This window comes from Crinia signifera, chromosome 19 (genome assembly GCF_055691185.1).
Source record: "Crinia signifera chromosome 19, ASM5569118v1, whole genome shotgun sequence".
Lineage (NCBI taxonomy): Eukaryota > Metazoa > Chordata > Amphibia > Anura > Myobatrachidae > Crinia > Crinia signifera.
The window spans coordinates 33306281-33331791 of record NC_139226.1 but is presented as its reverse complement, the minus strand read 5'-3'; the positions used below and the strand labels follow the sequence as shown (position 1 = coordinate 33331791).

The 25511-nt window shown below is 44.3% G+C and overlaps 1 protein-coding gene across 1 annotated transcript; it reads left to right on the top strand.

The window, feature by feature from the left end:
* Positions 1 to 349: 349 nt before the first annotated feature.
* Positions 350 to 25023, top strand: LOC146042347 (interferon-inducible GTPase 5-like). Its single transcript, XM_083162326.1, has 5 exons — positions 350 to 420; positions 1757 to 1802; positions 2394 to 2435; positions 15689 to 15785; positions 22048 to 25023. The coding sequence occupies exon 5, from the start codon at positions 22064 to 22066 to the stop codon at positions 23255 to 23257; it is 1194 nt and encodes a 397-aa protein (XP_083018452.1). The 5' UTR covers positions 350 to 420; positions 1757 to 1802; positions 2394 to 2435; positions 15689 to 15785; positions 22048 to 22063; the 3' UTR covers positions 23258 to 25023.
* Positions 25024 to 25511: the final 488 nt, after the last annotated feature.

Here is a 25511-nt window from a genome sequence, read left to right as displayed (position 1 = left end):
CCCTATGGAACTTTGGCCAACCTGATGACTTTTGCTGACACTGTATATACTCTGGAGTGTTTCAACTTATCACTATTATCACTTTTGTATTTATTTATTTATATACACAAGTATTTCTTTTGTATTATCAAATTACTGGTATTCATTAAGTGAGGGGTAGCGCTCTTTGTGCACCACAAGTTACATCTATATATATAAAACAAAAAAAAACAGAATACGCAGTTATGTGTTCCTGCAAATCCCTAGTTATGTATTCCTGGAAAGAGCAGCTGCCTCCCAAAATCCTACACCGCCTTCCTAAATTATCCTATGCTGTGTGCTGCCATTTGAAATAGAAAGTGAAACTAATTGCAGGCTATATAAAGCTAGGAACTCCAGTCCTCAGAGATACAGAAGACAACTGCAGTAGAATCCTGACAGGTAATTTATCTACATGATACATTTGTAAGCGGGAGACTAAATCAGGACGGGTTACAGGGAAGCTCAGTTAAAATTCTCCCAAATATGATTTTTTATAAAAATATTATTATTTCCAGAGAAACACAAGTTTGCAGTACTTACAGAATTTGTATATTCCAGTGGTTTCCAAACTTTCTTGAATCATGCACCCTAGAGAGTCAGCATTTTTTTTTTTCACAGCACCCCTAGGATAAACGTTTTGAAAAACAGTATCAAATTGTATTAATTGTGCCTGCGTATCATCGTTACAATCAGTTATGTGGTGGAGTACGGTTGGGCTTCTGCTTGTTCACATTTTATAAAGGGATATGCGCACGCCCCCCTCATGGGTTTTGATCTCCTTCTGGTTTTGGATCTGTAATTGGATTTGCCCTTGTGCGTTTTGGGGTTGATTTCCAAATATTTATAAAAACTGCTAAAATCTCATAATTTGGTTTTTCACCCCTTTCCCACTGCATCCCCACCCGGCATAATGCCAAGTGGCTGACATCTCCGGAGATTTGCCCTGAGGAAGCCGGCACAGCCGGAGAAATGCGCATAGGCGCTTGATGTTAGATACTTTAAATATATACAATGTTTACTTAATGTCGTAAATGTATGAAAATGTACCCCAGAACCCCTGCAGCATATAATAGTGTGTGACCTAGTGTGTGACATAGGAGGATTAGAGATAGAATCAGCATGCACTTACCAATATAAAGGGAGGGACGATCTCACTGCACGAGGCAGCAGAAGCCGAACGCATCTGAGATAGAAAAAATACTAACTCCTATTAACGCTGTCTGATACCACTGGCCATAGGAGAGAGTGTGCACCAGCAGTAACAGAGGTGTAAAGGCAATAGGGGATACTACAGGTTTGCGAGTAAAACCCCAGTACTGCTTACACACAAGGAAGCAAACGTGTTCCTACGGTACTAGCCGGTGGACACGCAGCTCATTGGAAATATCACAGTGTTAGTGAATTCTCCACAAATAAACCCGTAATACAAGCAATCCAGTACCTAATATCTATTGTGTCTATTATAGAACTGTCAACAGTGTATGTGCCGACTGGGTGGACACAGGCACTCCAGACTGTAATAAAAATTAACCCTTGGTGAATAGTGTGCGAGCTACCAAGCATTTAAGTCAGCTAGCAAACATACACGCAACTGACTCAGCACACAATATAAACCTAATTTGTGTTTACATTACAGTGGATGGTAGCTAGTGTACTGATACATTGTATGAAACCATAACCTTATGTAATAAACTGGAATTTTATTCTAATGTTTCTCTACCTTTCTATTTTGCAGGATACTTCTTCTTTCCTCTTCCACTTCCAGGATTATTCCATTGTCGGTAAGTATAAACAGGTTTTTAGTTTATAATGAAATATTTATTTATGAATAAATTTATAAATTTGCGAAGTATATAATAATTCCACTTCAACAGGTTATGCAACAAGAAATTGCAACATAAAACAAATTAAATTAAATTTACCATTTTCTAGCAATACATTAGAATTTTTATAGATCAAATAGCGAATAACAATAGTTAACCCACAGTGAATATGACAAAAATTCACTTGCATACATCTAACGTCTCAATTACAATACACATTTACAACTAATATACTGTAGTCGGCATTGCCACTTTAAAACGCATATTTCACTCTTCTGCTAACAGCATAAATTGAGTCCCAAAAGATTTAGTAACAGTCTATCCTATTAACTCGCAAAGTTCTGAGTATACACTGTGCACTGCTCCTCACAACGATTCTCTCCTTAAGGTAGAACTACTCTTGCAACAATGGATTATCTTATCCTATAATATGTCAAGTTCCTAGTCTTTGTTGGTTACAACAGAAGGAATATTAACCTATTGTTTCCAGCTTGCAATCCCACACTTTGAACAAGACTTTGCTTTACTTTGTCTGACTTTTATTTGCAGAAGCTGAGAAGACCCTGAAGTATAAAACCCTTTTCCTTGCAGGCAAGTGTTTTGTCAATCATCACATTTCATCATCATCATATTTGCTAGATTGCTATTTTGTTTTTCTCACTGAGGAACAATAAAACTTTTCTTATCAACTGGCTAACACGGTACCAAACTTTTTTCGTCAATCATCACTAAATGCTTTCCTTTATAGGTAGAATAAATATCTAACTGTATAACATCCTTAGCAAAGTTCTTCTTTCTTTATTCCACTGCTTCATCACTTTATCTCTATCTATTTCACCTCTTTGCAATATTAATGGAACTGTGAACTGTATAAAGGTGCTCCTCTCTAGGACTCCAGCCTCTCAACTGTTTAGTGTGACACTTGTAGTTCTGAGACTGCCAATTTATACTTTGCTATCTCCTTATGTAGGGTCTCAAGACTGCACGTTTTGCACTATAAATCTTTGGCTACTTTATTTGGAATAGTACTTATACTCCGGCTCTTCTTATGCTGGGCAAATCTCACCAACACCTCACTGTATTGCAATTGCTAACTTCTATAGACAGCTCACTAGCCAGGGGGATGGAGGCAGGGGTAGGGGTACAACTGCTCACCGCTGGGTTAACTGATGCTGCTATTCGTCAGCACACCTCCGGGGCTCCACTCCACTGACAGCCATGGGGGCCTAACTGCGTCACAGCACTCTCCTCCCCCTCTCAGCCTCAAGCGCTTACCGTTGGTTTCTTTCTCCAAAGCCTCGCCTCAGTTACCACCCACCTCTAGGGCAACTGGTCTCAGCTACTTGCCGGGATTTCAGCCACATTCCTCCACCGTCTACAGCCCGCCTCCTGCTGTAATGTTTACTCTTGCGCCCCTCAGTGTCACTCCTTACTTTAATGATTCTGGCCGCGATTCCGGGTCCGCCCAGCGAGCGGTGTCACGCCTCCTGGCGGACCAGAGTGCGATAGGCTCCAGCACCCGGTCACCGGATTTCGGGCAGATAAGTATCACCTCTCCAAGTTCTCCCCGGCCTTCCTGTCCCAGCAGCCGCTCTCCGCTTCCTCTATACTGCGTTACTCTGCTTTACACAGCAGCTCTCCATTTCAGCCATATTGTGCCGCTCTGCAGTCTCTCTCCTCTCTAACTGGTCAACTGTCACCTCCAAACGGCCCCCTGCCTTTTTTTATGCCTCTGCATGCGGATTTGTGGCATGAGCTCCCCAACTTTATTAGTACTTCACAGTGGCTGTTCTCAGAGATTTTCTCCCCTATGTGGCAGGAGAAATAGTTCAGTCCGTGATTCCTTCGCATGGACTAAGCAAACAGACTAGTCCAAGATGCCTAAAGTGAGGGGCATTTCAGTTCACCTAACAGTCTCTGATGACACTCACATACTTTTCTGTAAATAGGGTCTCTGGTTTCTAATATTTTATTCCCTCTATGAGGGACCATAGTTCATTAACTTACGGTATTTACTATATATACATGTATAACATTACCACATGTGCTGGTTATTACACTTATATCAAATAAGTGATACAATGAATGCAACATAAAACATATGGTAAAAAAATTGCAAATATCAAACCAGTCTCACTAGCAATTCTTGAAAGCCCAGGGATCACAGTGAACTGATCCCATGAAATAAAACAGGGGTTCCACAGACATTAATGTAAAAAAGAAGCGTAATATTAGTATCTACATCCTGGTTTTAACTACACTTTCTTTTTCTTTTTTGCACATCTTTTCTGTCGTCTTAATTAAGAGGATGTGAACTACATAACTTTCAAATATATCAAGGGTTTAACAAGGTACAGGTGGGAGACATTCTTCACTGGAAGAGGAGCAGCAGAACACGAGGACATGCACTGAAACTAGAGGGAGGAAGATTCAGGGGAAATTTGAGGAAGAATTACTTCACAGAAAGAGTAGTAGATAAGTGGAATAGCCTCCCATCAGAGGTGGTAGAGGCAAATACAGTAGTACAATTTAAACATGCTTGGGATAGGCATATTGATATCCTTACAAAAAAATAAGGATCAAATATGGTTTGAGGTAACATGTTTAACCCCTTCATGACAGAGCCAGTTTGTGCCTTCATGACAGAGCCCTTTTTTTCAAATCTGACATGTCTCACTTAAGTGGGGATAACTTTTTTTTGCTTTTACTTATCCCAGTGATTTTGAGATTGTTTTCTCGTGACACATTGTACTTCAAGTTAGTGGTAAATTTTGGTCGATACAGTATGTGATTTTTTGTGAAAAATACCAAAATATCGTGAAAAAATGGAAAATTTAGCAATATGCAAAATGTCACATTTTCTGCTTGTGAGACAAATAATCATACCACTCAAAATAGTTAATTAATTAACAAAGACCATATGTCTACTTTATGTTGCAATCATTATTTCAACCTCCTTTTCATTTTTTTGGACACTAGGAGGCTTCAAATATGACTAGCAAATTCTCAAATTTTCAAGAAAATTTCAAACACTGATTTTTTTAGGGACCAGTTCAGTTCTGATGTGACTTTGAGGGACTTGTATGTGAGACACCCCCATAAATGATGCCATTTCAAAAACTGCACCCCTCACAGTATTCAAAACAGCATTTTGGAAGTTTGTTAACCCTTTAGGTGTTTCACAGGAATTAAAACAAAGTGTAGGTGAAATTTCAAAATTTCTTTTTTTTTGCAGAGTTTCAATTTTAATACATTTTTCTAACGAATACAGTAGATTTTACTAGAGAAATGTGACTAAAAATTGATTCCCCCAATTCTTTTGTTTTCAAAAATATCCTATATGTGGCCCTAGTGTGCACGTTGACCAAACCACAGGCTTCATAATAGAAGGAGCACCTACTTGATTTTGGAGCCTCCTTTTTATGAGATTTTTTTTTAGGCACCATGTAGGTTTCTAGGCACCATAAGTGCTAAAAGTTAGGAACCTCCCCCACAAGTCACCCCATTTTGCAATCTACACCCCTCAGGGAATTCATCTAGGGGTATAGTGTACATTTCAAACCCCCAGGGGTTTCACCAATTTTGATACAACTGGGCAGTGAAAATGAAAAATTACATTTATTTACACAAAAATGCAGTTCTGGCTCAAAATTTTTCATTTTCACAAGGAATGAAGGAGACAAAGCACCCCAAAATCTGTGCCCCAATTTCTCCCGAGTACGGCAATGCCTCACATGTGACCAAAAAATACCAGTTGGGTGCATGGCAGGACTCAGAAGGGAAGGAGTGATTTTTGGATTTGGCAGCACAGATTTTGGTGGAATGAATGGTGGGTGCCATGTTGCATTAGCAAGACTCCCAAAGCACCAATACAGTGGAACCCCCCCACAAGTCACCCCATTTTGCAAAGTACACCCCTCAGGGAATTCATCTAGGGGTATAGTGTACATTTCAAACCCCCAGGGGTTTCACCAATTTTGATACAACTGGGCAGTGAAAATGAAAAATTACATTTTTTTACACAAAAATGCAGTTCTGGCTCAAAATTTTTCATTTTCACAAGGAATGAAGGAGACAAAGCACCCCAAAATCTGTGCCCCAATTTCTCCCGAGTACGGCAATGCCTCATATGTGACCAAAAAATACCAGTTGGGTGCATGGCAGGACTCAGAAGGGAAGGAGTGATTTTTGGATTTGGCAGCACAGATTTTGGTGGAATGAATGGTGGGTGCCATGTTGCATTAGCAAGACTCCCAAAGCACCAATACAGTGGAACCCCCCCACAAGTCACCCCATTTTGCAAAGTACACCCCTCAGGGAATTCATCTAGGGGTATAGTGTACATTTCAAACCCCCAGGGGTTTCACCAATTTTGGTACAACTGGGCTGTGAAAATGAAAAATTACATTTTTTTACACAAACATGCACTTCTGGCTCAAGATTTTTCATTTTCACAAGGAATGAAGGAGACAAAGCACCCCGAAGTCTGTGCCCCAATTTCTCCCGAGTACGGCAATGCCTCACATGTGACCAAAAAATACCAGTTGGGCGCATGGCAGGACTCAGAAGGGAAGGAGTGATTTTTGGATTTTGCAGCACAGATTTTGGTGGAATGAATGGTGGGTGCTATGTTGCATTAGCAAGACTCCCAAAGCACCAATACAGTGGAACCCCCCCACAAGTCACCCCATTTTGCAAAGTACACCCCTCAGGGAATTCATCTATGGGTATAGTGTACATTTCAAACCCCCAGGGGTTTCACCAATTTTGGTACAACTGGGCTGTGAAAATGAAAAATTACATTTTTTTACACAAAAATGCAGTTCTGGCTCAAAATTTTTCATTTTCATAAGGTAAGAAGGAGAAAAAGCACCCCAAAATCTGTGCCCCCATTTCTCCAGAGTACGGCAATGCCTCACATGTGACCAAAAAATACCAGTTGGGTGCATGGCAGGACTCAGAAGGGAAGGAGTGATTTTTGGATTTTGGAGCACAGATTTTGGTGGAATGAATGGTGGGTGCTATGTTGCATTACCAATACAGTGGAACCCCCCCACAAGTGACCCCATTTTGCAAACTACACCCCTCAGGGAATTCATCTAGGGGTATAGTGTACATTTCAAACCCCCAGGGGTTTCACCAATTTTGGTACAACTGGGCTGTGAAAATGAAAAATTACATTTTTTTACACAAAAATGTACTTCTGGCTCAAAATTTTTCATTTTCACAAGGAATGAAGGAGACAAAGCACCCCAAAATCTGTGCCCCCATTTCTCCAGAGTACGGCAATGCCTCACATGTGACCAAAAAATACCAGTTGGGTGCATGGCAGGACTCAGAAGGGAAGGAGTGATATTTGGATTTTGGAGCACAGATTTTGGTGGAATGAATGGTGGGTGCTATGTTGCATTACCAATACAGTGGAACCCCCCCACAAGTGACCCCATTTTGCAAACTACACCCCTCAGGGAATTCATCTAGGGGTATAGTGTACATTTCAAACCCCCAGGGGTTTCACCAATTTTGGTACAACTGGGCTGTGAAAATGAAAAATTACATTTTTTTACACAAAAATATACTTCTGGCTCAAAATTTTTCATTTTCACAAGGAATGAAGGAGACAAAGCACCCCAAAATCTGTGCCCCCATTTCTCCAGAGTACGGCAATGCCTCACATGTGACCAAAAAATACCAGTTGGGTGCATGGCAGGACTCAGAAGGGAAGGAGTGATTTTTGGATTTTGCAGCACAGATTTTGGTGGAATGAATGGTGGGTGCTATGTTGCACCAATACAGTGGAACCCCCCCACAAGTCACCCCATTTTGCAAAGTACACCCCTCAGGGAATTCATCTAGGGGTATAGTGTACATTTCAAACCCCCAGGGGTTTCACCAATTTTGGTACAACTGGGCTGTGAAAATGAAAAATTACATTTTTTTACACAAAAATGTACTTCTGGCTCAAAATTTTTCATTTTCACAAGGAATGAAGGAGACAAAGCACCCCAAAATCTGTGCCCCCATTTCTCCAGAGTACGGCAATGCCTCACATGTGACCAAAAAATACCAGTTGGGTGCATGGCAGGACTCAGAAGGGAAGGAGTGATTTTTGGATTTTGGAGCACAGATTTTGGTGGAATGAATGGTGGGTGCTATGTTGCATTACCAATACAGTGGAACCCCCCCACAAGTGACCCCATTTTGCAAACTACACCCCTCAGGGAATTCATCTAGGGGTATAGTGTACATTTCAAACCCCCAGGGGTTTCACCAATTTTGGTACAACTGGGCTGTGAAAATGAAAAATTACATTTTTTTACACAAAAATGTACTTCTGGCCCAAAATTTTTCATTTTCACAAGGAATGAAGGAGACAAAGCACCCCAAAATCTGTGCCCCCATTTCTCCAGAGTACGGCAATGCCTCACATGTGACCAAAAAATACCAGTTGGGTGCATGGCAGGACTCAGAAGGGAAGGAGTGATTTTTGGATTTTGCAGCTCAGATTCTGGTGGAATGAATGGTGGGTGCTATGTGGCATTAGCAAGACCCCCGAAGCACGGTGAAATGATGAACCTAATAATCCATAGATGTGTGGTATATTTTGAAACACTCCTTTATACATAGGCCGGGTTTGTCGGGGCAAGTTTCACAGTGGAAAATAGTTTCCTTTCTTATTCCCTTTTTATAGCAAACTTTGCACCTTTTTTGTGTCCTGCCCTTTCTTGCAGTGGAGGGGATTTCGTTGGGAAAATGCTGCCCTGGTACAATACGGGGGCCAGTACTAGAAGTACTGGGGCCCTCTGCCTGCTGGTTCCCAAATATTAGGCCCTTTATGACTTCCTCTTGAAAGTGCATAAATGTCCCCCTCTGGCCGGTAGAACGGAATAGCACGTAAGCGTTATACAGTGCCATCTGGATGATATACACGGCCAGCTTCTTGTACCAGATATTTGTTTTCCGCAGGGCACTGTACGGCTTCAGTACCTGATCTGAAAGATCCACTCCGCCCATGTAATTATTGTAATCTAGGATACAATTTGGTTTTGAGGTGTGGGTACTGGTACCTCGTACAGGGATGGAGGTGGTACTGTCTCCATGAATTGTTGTCAGTATAAGGACATCCCTCTTGTCCTTATATTTGACCAACAACATATTTTCGGTGCATATTCCCCTGCTTTCACCCCTTCTTAGTAGTTGGGCAATGTGCGTTTTGGGGAGGCCTCTTTGGTTCTTGCGTACAGTACCGCAAGCTGCTGTACCTCTTGAACCAAGGGCCTTAAACAGGGGGATGCTGGTGTAAAAGTTATCCACATAGAGGTGATAACCCTTATCCAGGAAGGGGTGCATTAAATCCCAGACAATTTTTCCACTAACACCTACGAGGGAGGGGGGGCATTCTAGCGGTTCAATTCTTGAATCCTTCCCTTCATATACCCTAAACTTGTGGGTGTACCCTGTGGTGCTTTCACACAGCTTATACATTTTTATGCCATACCTTGCCCTCTTACTGGGAAGGTACTGGCGGAATTTAACCCTTCCTTTAAAATGTATAAGGGACTCGTCGATACTAATACATTTATCAGGGATGTATAGCTCTGCAAATTTGGCACTGAAATGATCAATGACCGGCCTGACTTTGAATAGCCTGTCAAAGGTGGGATCATCTCTGGGTGGGCACTGTGCATTATCGGTGTAATGTATAAATTTATGGATTGCCTCAAAACGAGCCCGAGTCATGGCCATACGGTAAAATGGGGTGCTGTACAGAACATCTGTACTCCAATATTGCCTAATTTGTGGCTTTTTTACTATGCCCATATGAAACACCAGACCCCAAAACGTCATCATCTCTACTGCATCTACAGGGGTCCACCTAGCAAATGATGATGTGGGGTTTTGAGCAATAAACTGCTGGGCATATAAATTAGTTTGGTCCACCATTAAATTTATAAAATCATCAGAGAAAAATAATTTGAAAAAGTCAATTTCTCTGAGACCTGTGGAATCAAATTGGATTCCTGGCATGGCCAAAAACTCAGGAACCTGGGGCTCAAAATTGTCTGGTGGTGGGGTCCATACGAGATCAATTATTGGGGGGGGGTCTCAGCTGCTCTACGGGGGCGTCTTTGAGGGGGTCCCTCATCACCAGAGGAGGAAGAGGAGCTTAAGACGAATCCTTCAAATTCCCCGCTTGCCTCACTGGCTGTGTCAGAGTCAGAGGCAAGCATGGCATATGCCTCCTCCACTGAATACATTCTTCTGGATGACTGGGATGACATTTGGGATGACATTTGGGATGACATTTTTATTTTTGTGTTACTGGTAGTGAAATGTTTCAACACGTGTATAGTGTAGGGGGGGGTACAAACTTTATTTCAACCCGGGGGGTATGTAGTGTGTAGTGTGTATGTAGTGCAGAAAAAAAAAATACTTTATACAAAAAAAAATTGAAGGGGTTAAAAAAAAAAAAAAATTGAAGGGGTTAAAAAAAAAAAATTGAAGGGGTTAAAAAAAAAAAAAAAAAGGTCCTGCGCCAAAAATTGAGCACAGATGTTGGTCAGTAACGTCTGTCACTGAACAGCGCTCAAAGGCAACAGGAATTTGATCAAAAAAAAAATAAAAAATAGATCAACCCTGTGCCGAAAAAGCTGATCAGTGATGTACGTCACTGATCAGCGCACAGTGGCCACAGGACACCCACAAAATCACAGTGTGTGTAAAAAAAAAATTAAAAAAAGACCCCACAGCACCCACAAAAAAAAAAGGTGATCAGTGATGCGACACTGATTACCAGTGAGGGGCAGCAGGTGCACAACCTTTGGTGCAACTGACAGTGCAACTGGCAGCAACTGACAGGTATATATAAAAAAAAAAAACCTCTGCACCCCCAAAAAGTTGCTGATCACCTCAGATATAGTGATCAGCACAAAAGGCGGGGGCAGCAGACACAAAATTTAGCACTCTCTATCACTCTCTGTCACTATCTCTCTCTATCTCTCACTATCTATCACTCTATGACACTGCAGCAGCAGCAGCACGTACAGTTATATATATGAAAAATAACCCCTGCACCCCCAAAAAGTTGCTGGGGGTGCACAAAAGGGGGGCAGCAGACACAAAATATAGCAGTCTCTATCACTCTCTGTCACTATCTCTCTCTCTATCTCTCTATCTCTCTATATCTCTATCTCTCACTATCTATCACTCTATGACACTGCAGCAGCAGCACTGACAGGTATATATATATATAAAAAAAACCTGCGCCCCCAAAAAGTTGCTGATCAGTTAATTTATACTGATCAGCACAAAAGGGGGGGCAGCAGTCAGTTATATAAAAAATATATAGCACAATCTGTCACTATCTCTCTATCTCTCTCTCTCTTTCTCTCTCTATCTCTCTCTATCTCTCTATCTATAACTCTATTACACTGCAGCAGCACAAACTATAGCACTCTCTGTCACTAGGCCTCTCTATCTCTCTCTCTCTATCTCTCTCTCTCTAACTCGATGACACTGCAGCAGCACAACACAGCACAACACAGCACAGGATGTCACAAGATGAAGCAAGATCCCAAGCAGTGATCAGGTAAGTATTGAGCAAGGTTCTGGTCAGTATATGGCGGCAGCTGGGCACGGTGACCGCACTGCACGCTATTCCAGACCGGAATGGCGTCTGCAGTGCAGTCACCGTTAGTTTAAACCCCCCTCCATGGCTGTGATTGGTCCGTCGGTCCGACGAACCAATCACGGCCTTTGGGGGCGGGCGGGGTGAGGTGGGGTGACACCAGTGTCACCCTTACACCCCGCGGTGATTGGTGCTGTACTTTACAGCACCAATCACCTCCGATCCCGTGTCACCGGCGAACGTTATTCGCCGGTGACACAGAAAACGCTGTGAATGGCTGTTCACACTGAACAGCCAATCACAGCGATCGCCGACGGGGGGGCGGCATCGCAGCCCCCCCTGGGCATGCAGGGACATGTCTGCTGTCAGGGACAGCAGACATCGTCCCTCTGTCACTGCGTCTCTAGACGCAGTGACAGTTAGAAGTCATGACGTATATATACGTCATGTGTCGGGAAGTACTTCCCGGCCATGACGTATATATACGTCAAATGTCGTGAAGGGGTTAAAAAAGGGGCAGAATAGATGGGCCAAGTGGTTCTTATCTGCCGTCAAATTCTATGTTTCTATGTTTCTATGTTACACACCTCTTTTTAAAAAACTAAACTAATAAAGGTTATATTTTAGAGATTGTGATATATTCAGTTGGACGTCCCCTATAATATACTTTAGAGTGCACCCCAAAATCTCCAATTTTTTCTCTTCTACAATTATCTCCGGAGGTGGCATCTGAGCCTCTGACAGCATCTCCCAACACCAACTTTTCCATTGCAGTGTAAGGGCACAGTCTGCAAAGGGGACAGGGCTACACTGCACTGTAGCGTACAGTGTGCAGTCAGTGCCAGCAACATGGGAGGTATGATATCTATCTATATATAACAGCACCCTTACTCACCCTAAATGGTGAGTGTGACTCAGGGAAGGGGCAATGTTCAGTATTTACTTATAAGTGTGTGAGTGACTTCTATATATTTGTGACTGTATGAAAGTATGCATGTGTGTTTAGTGTTGGGTTATTTTGTTTTATACATTTATATAAATTGGTTCTATGCATTTCTCAATGGCACTACGTTTGGTATTTTTGGTATAACAGGTTATGAGGGGTATTTATGACGGGGGAAATAGAGGCGGGGCCCTATTCAATGCTGTTTTTCCCGACAGCATTGAACAGGGATCTCGGCAGAATGGATAAGACTTTAGAAGCAGTCAGCTCCTTTCTGCTGAGACCGGCCGTGGATTGTTGAGCTCCTGGCCGCAGCTGACAGTTGTGACCCAGGATTGAATATCCACCAGCACATTTCAATATGCTATTACATGCAGGGGATTGTACACTCTCCAACCTTTTGGTGAATGCTATTTGAACACTTGTAATGAGAACAGTTATGTATATGCAGATTGTCCCCAGTTCTATGTGTAAGTTCTGCGTATTATGTTGTTTCTATTTCTTTTGGATATTTGCAGTGCTGGTTTATACTGCGCTGATTGCTTAATAAAAATTACTTTATTAAAAAATAATAAAAAATTAGGAGGACTTGTTGGGGCCAAGTGGTTCTTACCTGCTGTCACATTCTGGGGGAAATTTACCAAAATGGATTCGTAAAAAATAGGTGTATTCGTAGGCAGAAATACACCTATTTTTTACACATTTGTATTTTCGGGATTTACAATCCCGAAAATACAACAATTCGTAGTCCTAAAGATGGAACATTCGTATTTGTATTTACAAATACGAATGTCTACACCATCGATAGAATACGACAGAAATCACCATTCAAAAGAATGGTGCTTCCTGATGTACTAAGCAGCCGTACTGATAATACGGCTGCTAAGTGGTGTGAAACACCCACGCAAATACGACAGGAAAAGACACCTTGCTTTCCCTGTCGTATTTGCTTTAAGCCTGCACGGATCAGTCAGATCCGTGCAGGCTTTAGTGTAAAAAAATAGAAAAATAAATATAAAAAAAAAAAATCGGCGTGGGGTCCCCCCCACAGCTGTAACCAGTTGACAGAGCCGGGGCCGGTAATTAAAAATCAGGGAACCCGACAAATAGGGGTTCCCCGATTTTTAACAACCAGCCCCAGGCTCCAGGTCCAGGGCTGGTTCCCAAAATACGGGGGACAAAATGACTAGGGGTCCCCCATATTTTAAGAACCAGCCCCAGGCCAAACCAGCCAGCAGGGTAATGCCACAGCCGGGGGACACTTATGATATAAGGTCCCGCGGCCAAAACATTAACCCCCTGACCGGTCAGCCTGGCCAGGGGCCCTGGGGGAGTGGGGACCCCCCCAATGAAGGGGTCCCCCCCCCCTCCAGGACTTACCTGACCAGGCTGAAGCCTGGTGCTGTCCTCGATGCCCCTGGGCGGTGGGCATCGAGCTGATAGTGGTGTAAAAAAAAAAAGAATAATCTATTGTCTAATACTGGGGCACTATGAGTCCCAGCAAGCCTCCCCCGCAAGCTGGGACTTGGAGAACCCGTCCCAGCCTGCGGGGCATTAAAGGGCCCGCTGGGTCTTGTAGTTCCACAGTATTAAAAATAGTAAAATAAAACACACTGACACACACTTAAAATAAAACTTTAATACATACAAAGCCCTTACATACTGATACTTACCTATCTTCATCCCGTAGGTAGCCCTGGTCCTGATGTCCTGGTCCTGTGTTGGCGTTCTGCTCCATGTCGGCATCCCTGTCGGCGATGGCGTCGGCATCCGGAGTCCGACGAAATCCACGGTGGAAGCTGTGGAAGGAAACCATACTCACCTGTCCCAGGTCGACGTAGTCCAGGGATGGGTCTTTGCAAAAAACAAACCGACACGTGAATCCAGACCGGACAGATGAGCCGCACGGTGTTTGTGTACATCGTGCGGCTCCACCTCCCGAATGCCGCTATTGGCCGCCTTGTGGCCTAGCGGCTCCTGATTGGCCGCTAGGCCGCAAGGTGGCCAATAGCGGCATTCGGGAGGCGGAGCCGCACGAAAAACACAAACACCGTGCGGCTCATCTGTCCGGTCTGGTTTCGCGTGTCGGTATGTTTTTTTGCAAAGACCCATCCCTGGACTACGTCGCCCTGGGACAGGTGAGTATGGTTTCCTTCCACAGCTTCCACCATGGATTTCGTCGGACTCCGGACGCCGACGCCATCACCGACAGGGATGCCGACATGGAGCAGAACGCCGACACAGGACCAGGACATCAGGACCAGGGCTACCTACGGGATGAAGATAGGTAAGTATCAGTATGTAAGGGCTTTGTATGTATTAAAGTTTTATTTTAAGTGTGTGTCAGTGTGTTTTATTTTACTATTTTTAATACTGTGGAACTACAAGACCCAGCGGGCCCTTTAATGCCCTGCAGGCTGGGACTTGTGGTTCTCCAAGTCCCAGCTTGCGGGGAAGGCTTGCTGGGACTCATAGTGCCCCAGTATTAGACAATAGATTATTCTTTTTTTTTACACCACTATCAGCTTGATGCCCACCGCCCAGGGGCATCGAGGACAGCACCAGGCTTCAGCCTGGTCAGGTAAGTCCTGGAGGGGGGGGACCCCTTCATTGGGGGGGTCCCCACTCCTCCAGGGCCCCTGGCCAGGCTGACCGGTCAGGGGGTTAATGTTTTGGCCGCGGGACCTTATATCATAAGTGTCCCCCGGCTGTGGCATTACCCTGCTGGCTGGTTTAGCCTGGGGCTGGTTCTTAAAATACGGGGGACCCCTAGTCATTTTGTCCCCCGTATTTTGGGAACCAGCCCCGGACCTGGAGCCTGGGGCTGTTTGTTAAAAATCGGGGAACCCCTATTTGTCGGGTTCCCTGATTTTTAATTACCGGCCCCGGCTCTGTCAACCTGGTGCTGGTTACAGCTGTGGGGGGGACCCCACGCTGATTTTTTCAAAATATTTATTTATTTTTCTATTTTTTTTACACCTTGCAGCCTGCACGGATCTGACTGATCCGTGCAGACTGCCTGTATGAATTCGTATTAGCGGCCGTATACGGAGGGTTACAAAGCAGTCGTATATGACTGCTTTGTACATTCCCCTCCGGAACACGACTTTGCATACGACTGAAACAGTCGTATGCAGTCATAGGGGAAATACCAATACGAAAAACTAGGTTTTTCATATCGGTACATTTCCCCCTCTATGTTTAATATGTGCCTATGTTATATTATATTCAGCTGTAATACAAAGTGTGTTTTCTCTGTGGCTTCTGTGGCAGGCTTCAGCTCAATAAAGCTGCAGGACACCGTCCAATCACTAAACAGCAGCAAAATCACTGTGATTTCACACCCGCTATTGAGTAGATCTATCGCTTGGTGAGTATGGTCACTGACTGATAACTAACCTAATGAAATGCTCTTATTGTACAGTGTCAGAATAGAAGGGACAGCTAAATAGTAATGTGGTATAATAATACGCATTGCTGCATAATACAAGAGGGTGGGGATTATTACATAGACCGTTTCTATGGAAGACTGACAAGAGGTCAACATGCATGTCAAAAGGTTGAGAGGGTCAAAAGGTCGACACTGGAAAGGTCGATGTGGTCAAAAGAAAAAATGTAGACCAGGGTTGCCGACCCTCCCGGAATTTGCGGGAGTCTCCCGAAAATCGGGTCCTTCCTCCCGGCCCCCGGAAGGGTGGGCAACCCTCCCGGAATCAGGGGGACCCCCACTGAGCCCCCCGATCGCGGCATTTATTTGCCGCAATCCGCGGGTCTCAGGGGAGGGGGCGGAGCTAAAACGGCACAATCGTGACGTTTTAGCACCGCCCCCTCCATGGATAACTGTCATTTCGGCTATTTCTTGTAATGGGGGCGGGGCTTAATGACGTCACAGTTAAGCCCCGCCCCCAAAACGAGTAACGCTAGATTCCTCTCCGGGCTTCTCCCGGAGAGGATTTATTAAAAGTCGGCAACCCTGATGTAGACACATGCCATGCTTCAGGCTCAGCTCACTCATATTCTCCCATAGGTCCAGATGTACTAAGCTACAAAAGTAGGGTTACCACCTCATCCCTTTAAATCCGGACACATATTAATGACACAGGTTCTGTGGCTGATAAAAAAACCCAGTTGGGTACTTATGTAATATCTGGACTCCCGTTTTTCTTATGAGACCGCTTCCCCTCGCGGGGCTCGCTGTGCTCACCACACTATATAAAATCAACTCCATGCGTAGTTGAATAGTAGGGGGGTGAAAAAATGGGGTGCATTTAACATGGGAGTCCAAATAATACATAAGTACCCCCAGTTGAAATGGAGTCTTGAAATCAGCCAGCCACAGAACCTGTGTAATTAATATGTGTCTGGAATTAAAGGGATGAGGTGGTAACCCTATACAAAGTGATAAAATGGAGAGTGATAAACAACCAGCCAATCAGCGCCTACCTGCCATGTCACAGACTGTGTTTGAAAAATGTCAGGCAGGAGCTGATTGGTTGAAAAATCATGTAAAACTCATGTCAACCTTCTGGATGCATCTCGCCCAATTCTCCCGCCCCAGCTCTGTGATGTCACAAATTGCACAGTTGAGCAGCGTGGCCGATAATGCAGATCACTTCACCACACCTCCAAGCTTTATACATTGTATGGGGGGAACTCACAGCCTGATTCAGGCTTGATCGCACGGGGCCGAATTCGGCTCCGTTTCTGATGGTGGGGGTCTGCACATAAGCAGATATGTGCACGTGCAGACCCCCTGTGCGAACGCCGCTGAAGTGTTCACACTGACAGGGGGCGGTAGCAGGGGAACGCAGGCTTGGCATTGCTTGCTCAGGGCGGGAGGCTGGCGTCACATGACTTTAGCGCCTCCCCGTATTCAGTGACCATCAAATGATTTCTCTCCCCATCGGCTGCACGAGCGGGGATGTGTTCTCATACACATCCCCTCACATGCTAGCGAAGGGATGCGGGCATGGGGGCAGGGAGTGGAGCCGCGGGCTGCACTGACCTGTCCGCTAGGCTGCGAGTATGCACAGCCTATCAAACTGGTCTGAATCAGGCCCTCACTTGTTTTTCATCACCAATCTCCCATCTAAAGTGATGGGGCATCATGTAGGTATACAGTATATACAACTGATGTTATCGACCCTGCGGATTGCCCTCATTATAGTCGGGTTTAGCCGACCATAGCAACTAAACCTGACCAAACTAATGGGCATGACGCGAAAGTCCCAGGTCACTTGTTACAAATCAGCTCGGCAGCCCTGGCAGGATGGCGACCTGCTTACATGGGAATTCCCCTCTGTGTTAATGCTCTAAAATAGATAATTGAATAGAAACAGACTGTAATTGAATAGCCTGAAGATAAAATGTGTGTACTGCCTGAGGCAACCCCCATTTTACACACCTCCTAAATTATCGGGGCTAAATGAATTACCCCCCATAGCGAGAGGACGGGAGTACAAGTTAGATGCAATTAGAAGCGGAGAGAGCTGGTACTGACAGAGGGAAAGCGGGAACATAAACCAATGTCTTGCGTTAAGGAGAATATCCAGCATGATTTCATAAGGGACATGTACGTGGGAAGCGGTGATACTATGGGCGGTATTCAATGAGGCTGATTCGCCAGGTTTTTAGGGCGATTTTGTGCTGTAAGGCGAATTTCGGACTAAAACGGTGAATCACCCTATTGAATGACCAGATGGCGAATACATTTCAAGGTTTTTTTCGCCATGATTCACCGAGTAGCAATCGCTATCTTTTTATGGTGAAGTGGAATGTGAACTTTTAAAATAAAGTGTTTTGTTCTTTACAATTCGTGTAAAAAAATCTGGAATTTTATTCTGAGGAGGGGCATGCTATTTTTATTCATGTGCTGTAAGCACATGAATATATATTTAATCAAAAAATATATATATTTTTTTATTATTTTTTTTACACAGACCAGCCAGCAGGGGGCCCGAGCCGAGCCGCTCATTAGATATTCATATATTCACTTCACCCGATCATTACATATGCATGATCGGGTGTAGTGAATATACCCGGTCCCCTACTGGCACCCCCGGGGGGCAGCCTGTGCTGCCTGGCACCCGGGGAGCCCACCTCCCCCCCACAAACGTTCTGTGGCAGGCAGGGAGACTTCCATCTCCCTGCCTGCCACCGTCCTCAGGCTCCCTGCGGCGTCAGCCGCAGGAGCTCAAATTCGCCGGTCAGGGGCAGCGAGCCCCTGACTCGTTGAATACCGGAGCCGGCGAGACTCTGGAACGCAGCGAGCAGTGGCGAATGTGCAGCGAATCCTAAACAGGATTCGCTGCACGTTGCCGGTATTCACATTGAATACCGCCCAGTGACACTGGAAAACCATTAGCGCAGATGTGAGCAACATACAGCCACATTTATTCATGTTATTATTGATAAACAGAGAGACACAAGAACGCCAAGTGACAGAGGCCTTGATCTATATGGGCTATTTCTATACAGCCATGAGGTTTGAAACGGGCACCAACGGAATGTGAATATGGAGTTTAAGCCACTCAGCGCCAGCGGCCTGATTCTTATATGAAAGTAAAGCAACAAAAGCAAGTAATACTAATTTTGTGTCTGGAACAAACCAGGGGAGAACATACACCTATATGTTTTCTGTGCAGGGTAAATACTGTCCACTTTTGCATGTACTGCACACTCCCCATTAGGCGAATCTGGGCCAGTGACAAGGTTTATGGCACCCCCCCCCCCCCCCCCCCAGCAAACTATAAATGTGTACCCTAACTCCCATCATTTATAAAGGGAAAGTGGTCACCCAATAGTACCCACAATTTAAAGATTCCACACAGTAGCAGAACCTCATTCGCATTACACCACATGTAGTGCCCCTTACTCACGTTATGACACACAGTAGTGCCCTTTATTCATGTTAAGCTACACAGTAGTACTCCTTTTACATGTATGTGACACAGTAGTTTTGCTTATAGACAATGCCCACAGCAATAGTATCTTGTGACAGCTTGAAATCACATGCCCCATGCCAGAAAAGAAAGCTGTTGGGACAGTCTGTTCTGTTGGAATTATTGTGCAGGGCTGTGGTGGAGGTGAGAATAGTTCCCCCTACCAATAAAGGTGGTGGAACTGTATGCTGGTGAAGTTATAGGTGGGTTAACTGTATAGGGACAGACAGTGAGTCCACTTATACCTTCACCATGGTGCATCAAGGACCCGGAACCTTGCCCTTAACCAAGCTACCTTGCAAGAGAGCTTAAACATTTTAACTATGGCATGTACATGTGTTTTTAACATTGTATATTAACATATTCCTTTACAGGTGCGCCTATTTATTTATTATATTAGTAGTTAGTAGTAAAGTTAGTTCAAGCTTTAAGATATTGGGGTACATTTACTAAGATGGAAGTTCTATTTCAGATGGGATGTTGCTATGGCCAACCAATCAGATACTATCTTTTATCTTCTAGAACAGTGGTTCTCAACCTCGGCCCTCAGGACCCCCAAACGTTTTCCAGGTCTCCACCAGTGGCGTAACTACATAGGCTGCGCCCCCCCCACTAAAATTTGCGTCCCTGAGCTGCACCCCGAGCCCCCCCCCATATCACCCCTGCCCCCCTCACCGGTGCATGAGCCAACACCGCAACGATCTGTTGAAAGTAGATTCAGAATGGTTGCCCAAAGCAACACCCCATATAAAATAAATCTCCCATCTTAGTAAATTTTGCCCATTGAATAAAATGTACAATTAAAAACATGTACATGATGCAATTTAAATGTTTTATAATCTGTTAAGAAAAGTGGTCCCTGTTACTCACTTAAGGCCCCACTATACAATATATTGCATGTGATCCCAGCCAAGGCTGCTGGAGGCTGCCGCATGTGACAAATATTGAGTGCAGGACTTGCGATCTCCGAGTTCCGATCTGATGCAAATGGGATCACACATCAGGACTGAATTGGAGCCGAAACACATGCAATTTGTATGGGGGTACCTTTAGAGAAGTTTATACCCTAACATCCACTAGGGCCTAGAGTGAGAATAGAATAGTGTGCAGAGCATAGAGAGGCACCGTGCCCGAAGCATTACGAGGGTAGTGAGAGATGCGAGGGGCTGTGTCCAGAACTAGAAGTCTAGAGTTAGGCATCTAAAAAAATACAGAAATATGTGTCGACCTTCTGCATTGTCGACCTTCCGCTGGTCGACCTAAGGACCCTGTCGACCTTCAGCCCCTATCAACCTTTTGCCTGTTTACCTTCTGGTGTCAAACTAAGGAGTGTCAACCTTTCTTGTGTCTACCTAATGACCCATACCACTTAGTCACCAGATCATCATGTGGTACTAATAGACAGAGCCGGCTCAGGACATAGACAAACTAGGCAATTGTCTAGGGCGATATGTAATGCCTATAATCCATTGAATACCTAGGTCCAGCTCAGCTTCAACATTGGTGGCTTGTGGGGCACCCGCCAGACAGCGCCGCCACCTGCCTGTGGTTTTGCACAGCTGAGCCGGCAGTGGTAGCTCCAGGTGTGGTGCACTCCGCGGCTCCTCTGTGCTGGCCGTAATAATCATGCCGGTGGGGGTAGAGAGAGAGAGAGAGACCGTCAGATATTTCCATAACAAGTATGGCTGCTGTCACTGAAAAGGGCTGCTGTGCATGCCCAGCTGCAGCAGCCCCTCCTCTAATTCCATCAGGGGCGGAACTACTGTGGCCCATGACAGTGAAGGATAATCAGCACTTACTAATGACAGTATGCTGATGCTCGTCTCCTTCACTGCTGCGGGCATCGGTACCAGGGGCCATACAGGTATGGCCGGAGAAGAGGAGGGAGACCTACTTGGTGTGGTAGTGGGGGCTCTGGGGGTAACACAACATCTCTGAAAGGGCCCACCACCACCTTCCACATCATCCTGCTGCTCTATTCAATGACAGCCATCACAGCCGCCAGCACTGAAGAGCTTTGCTGGCTGGACAGTGACGGCTGTCACATATGTATTGGAGCTACAGCCTATGACTCTGTTACTGGTAGGCTGCAGTGAAAAAGGAGACTGGGTCCCTGCAACAAACGGGGAAGCTTTCTGCCACCACCACTCACAGCCCAAAATGAAGGCTGCCTTAATCAGTTATGTGTATGTATGTGTGTGTGTGTATCTAGATATTTATTTATTAACAGTTATACTGTATATATATATATATATATATATATATATATATATATATATATATATATATATATATATATATATATATATAGCTGTTTAAGATGGGGTGGCACTCACAGACTCATAGGAACAATAAATACACATGCAACCCCATCCAGCAGCCTAGAACCCTTCCTCTTGCAAGTGCCTAACCCTAACATTTCCCTCCCCGCACCCTAACCCTCAAAATATATGTGTGTGTTTATGATCCTATAGCTGTTTTGAATTATCTGCTAGGGGTGCACCAAAAAAAACTTGACTTCGGCATCAAATTGCTTAGGGCCGACTCTGCTAATAGACCATTGCTAGGGACAGGATGATCCCATTACTCTGCTGGCGCTATTTGTATTATAGATTTCATATAATACTGTGACTGTTGCCTTTAATATGAGAGTTCCTGATGATCAGTCAATGTTTTATGTCCACATAACAGAGACAAAGCTTCAAAGATGACGTCAGACGATCCACAACAAGTAATTTCAGGAGAAGACATCATGAAAATACGAGACACTTTAAAGGATGATAATATTGAAGAAGCTGCTAAAAAGATTAAGGAACTTATAGAGAAAGCAAATAAAGTAAAGCTGAATATCGCTATAACCGGAGAATCTGGATCTGGAAAGTCCACATATATTAATGCCATGCGTGGTCTTAGTGATGAAGATGAACTCGCTGCAGAAACAGGAGTGGTAGAGACCACAAAGGAGCCAACTCCTTATAAACACCAAAACTACGAGAATGTCCTTTACTGGGATCTCCCGGGAGTTGGAACTCCTAAGTTCAAGGCAAATGAATATCTGGAGAAAGTTGGCTTTAAGAAATATGATTCCTTTATCATAATTGGCAAAGAAAGATTTACAGAAAACGATGTTCTTCTGGCAGAAGCCATCCAGTCCCAGGGAAAACATTATTATTTTGTTCGATCAAAAATTGATAATGATTTATATTGCTCTAAAAACAGGAAACCAACATCATACAATGAAGAGAACATATTGAAAAAAATTCGGGAAGACTGCAATAATGGCCTGAAGCATATAGGAGGAAATCAGATATTCCTTATTTCTTCCTTCTTCCCGCACCTGTATGACTTCCCTAAGCTCCAGCAGGCTCTAGATGATGATCTTCCAGAGATAAAGAAAGACATGTTTAGACGTTGTCTGCCCAATATCTCCCTAGAGGTGGTAAAAAATAAAAAGAAAGCTTTTAAGGGTCGGATATGGATGCTTTCATTGGCTTCTTGTGGATGCGGTGCTATTCCTATCCCCGGTCTTTCAATTGCTTGTGATACTGTTATCCTGGCTTCTGAAATAAATGTATTTCTGAGAGATTTTGGTCTTACTGAGCAGGGAGTAGAGAACATAGCCAAAACCTTTGACAAGGATGTTAATGATTTAAAATCTGTAATTAAATCCCCGTTTTTCAATAGAAGCGTAGATAAAGAAATGGTTGCTCGTCTTCTATTAGAAATTGGAATACAAGGGAAGGTAGCTCAGAATTTACTCTTTCTTCTGGCATTATCTGGCTGTCTGATATCAGGAGCTATATCCTTTTATAACACATACACAATGTTGAATAAGTGTCTGGAAGAGATTGCAGATGATGCAGCCAGAGTTCTTACCAAAGCTTCAGAGGATTATGTTTAAACCTATACAATACATAATAGATAATATCCCTATACATTTATAATCAATGAGGTCAGATAGAAAGTCATGTTGTGCCCTAACACTACACTGTTGCTGATAAGTATATTATATGTACAGCTGGCACACGTTTTGACCATGAATAGGAGTAACTGCCTGTTAGTGCCTGTTAGGACCTGATCCTTCTTTCCATATATTTCTATATACTAATTATTTGCAGATTGCTATATTACACTTCTATTATGAGCAGACGTGTTACAGGAATGTATATATTACAATGTATCAGCCTTACTAGTAATCCAACATTAGCTCAGTCCGGCGTATGGGGGCTACGTGCAGGGATGCCGAGAGAGGGGGGGAGCAGGTACAGTTTACCTGGGCCCGGGCCTGTCAGGGGGGCCCTGGTCTGGACACACAGTTTGAAAAAAAATTAGGTGGCGAGTACGCCGGGTCTGAGTGCGTCAGAGTCAGCTGTTCCCCACTCCTCACATTCCCATCGCAGCCACCACCGGCAGCAGCAGGTGCCAATGCCATGTCTCCAGCCCAGCAGTCCCAGACCTGGTTCCCCACCCATGTCTAGGTCACTGTGTTCCAAGGTGGAAGGTGGGTGGCTGGTTGCTCTGTGTCTGCTGCCTCCCTGCATGCTGCTGGGGCTGAGATCCGACTCTGGAAGTCAGCATGTAATCCCTGACAGAGCATGTACTGTAACTCCATGACATCAAGCATGTTAACCCCTGGAAAGCATATAAATTAATGGCAACGAGCATGTTAACCCATGGCAGAGCATGTAAATCCATGGCAACAAGCATGTTAACCCCTGGCAGAGCATGTAACACCTGGCAGAGCAGGTTAATCTAATAGCAATGAGCATATTAACCCCCTAATATGCGATGAGCATTACGGTGTGTGGAATAATGTGTAATGGGCATTATGGCATGTGGTAAAATATGTAATAGGTATTACGGTGTATGGCATAATGTGTACTTCTCACTACAGTGTGTGGCATAACATCTAATGAGCATTATGGCATGTGGTATAATATGTAATGGGTGTGTGACGTGTAATAGACATTACGGTGTACATTTTTGTCCCTGTATCCACCTTGGAAGCAGTGGCGTAACAACAGGTCTGCAGAGGAGCTCTGTCTGTGGGGGCCCTAGGAAGTTGTTGTACCGGGGCCCAGGATTTCTCTTGGCGGCCCTGGCTACGTGTCTATACATAAAGAGGAGGCATCTGTATCAAACATATTGTTGGGTTTGTAGGGGCTGATTCAGACCTCCTATCCCACCCCCAGGGCCCAAATCTCATCGCTAGCATGCAAGGGGATGTGTACGCAAACACATCCCCTCACATGCAGTTGAACGGGAGAGAAAATATTCAATGGTCGCAGACCATTGAATGATTTTTCTCCCCTTCGGTGATAAAAGTCAGTTTAGACTGACTTTTATTCCAGCCGCTATCTGACAAATTTCCGACGGGAACTGACGTCATGGAAGCGGGTGATGATGGTGTTATATTCACCTAGAAGTGATCTGTGTTTGCAGAACACACAAGCGCTAACGTGACACCATTCTTCATGTTGATTGAACTTTTTGTGGGGTTTTCTGGTGAGGGCTCTGTGTGTACGTGGGTGACACGTGGAATATTCACTCAATTGTGTATTTTGCTATTAGAATTTTAGTTCATACAGTATATATTCTGTGGTGCTAATATACACATAAGAATCAATTAAAATGTGTGTGTATTGTTTTTGTTTCATTATCAACTGATTCTGTAATAAATCCTACAATAAATGTTTAAAGTATGTTTTGTTTCTGAATCTGATTTAGTTTCCAGAAGGCACATTTGTACTAGAGCAGTGGTCGCAAACCCGTCGCTCGCAAGCTACCGGTAGCTCGTCTGAGCAATACAGGTGGCTCAACCACTGTTATTCACCTGTCAGTCTGCCCGCTGCTGCCGCCACCTTCCCCCGCACACCCCACCTCCGACAGGCACACTCTCCTCGCTTCGGAAGAGACAGGCGCTAGAGGTCATATTTGCCCTCTAGCGTCTGACAGGAAGCACAGCGCTAAGTGCTCCCGGCACTTCCTGGTAACGCTGCAGCGCTGTGTTCCTTGTCAGATGCTAGAGGGAAAATATGACTTCTAGCGTCTGTCGAGGCGGAGGGGTGTGGGGGAAGAAGATGAGGGCAGGCAGTGACCCCTTGACTATGAGCATTAACCCCAGGCAATGGACATTAACCCCCTGGCGATGAGCA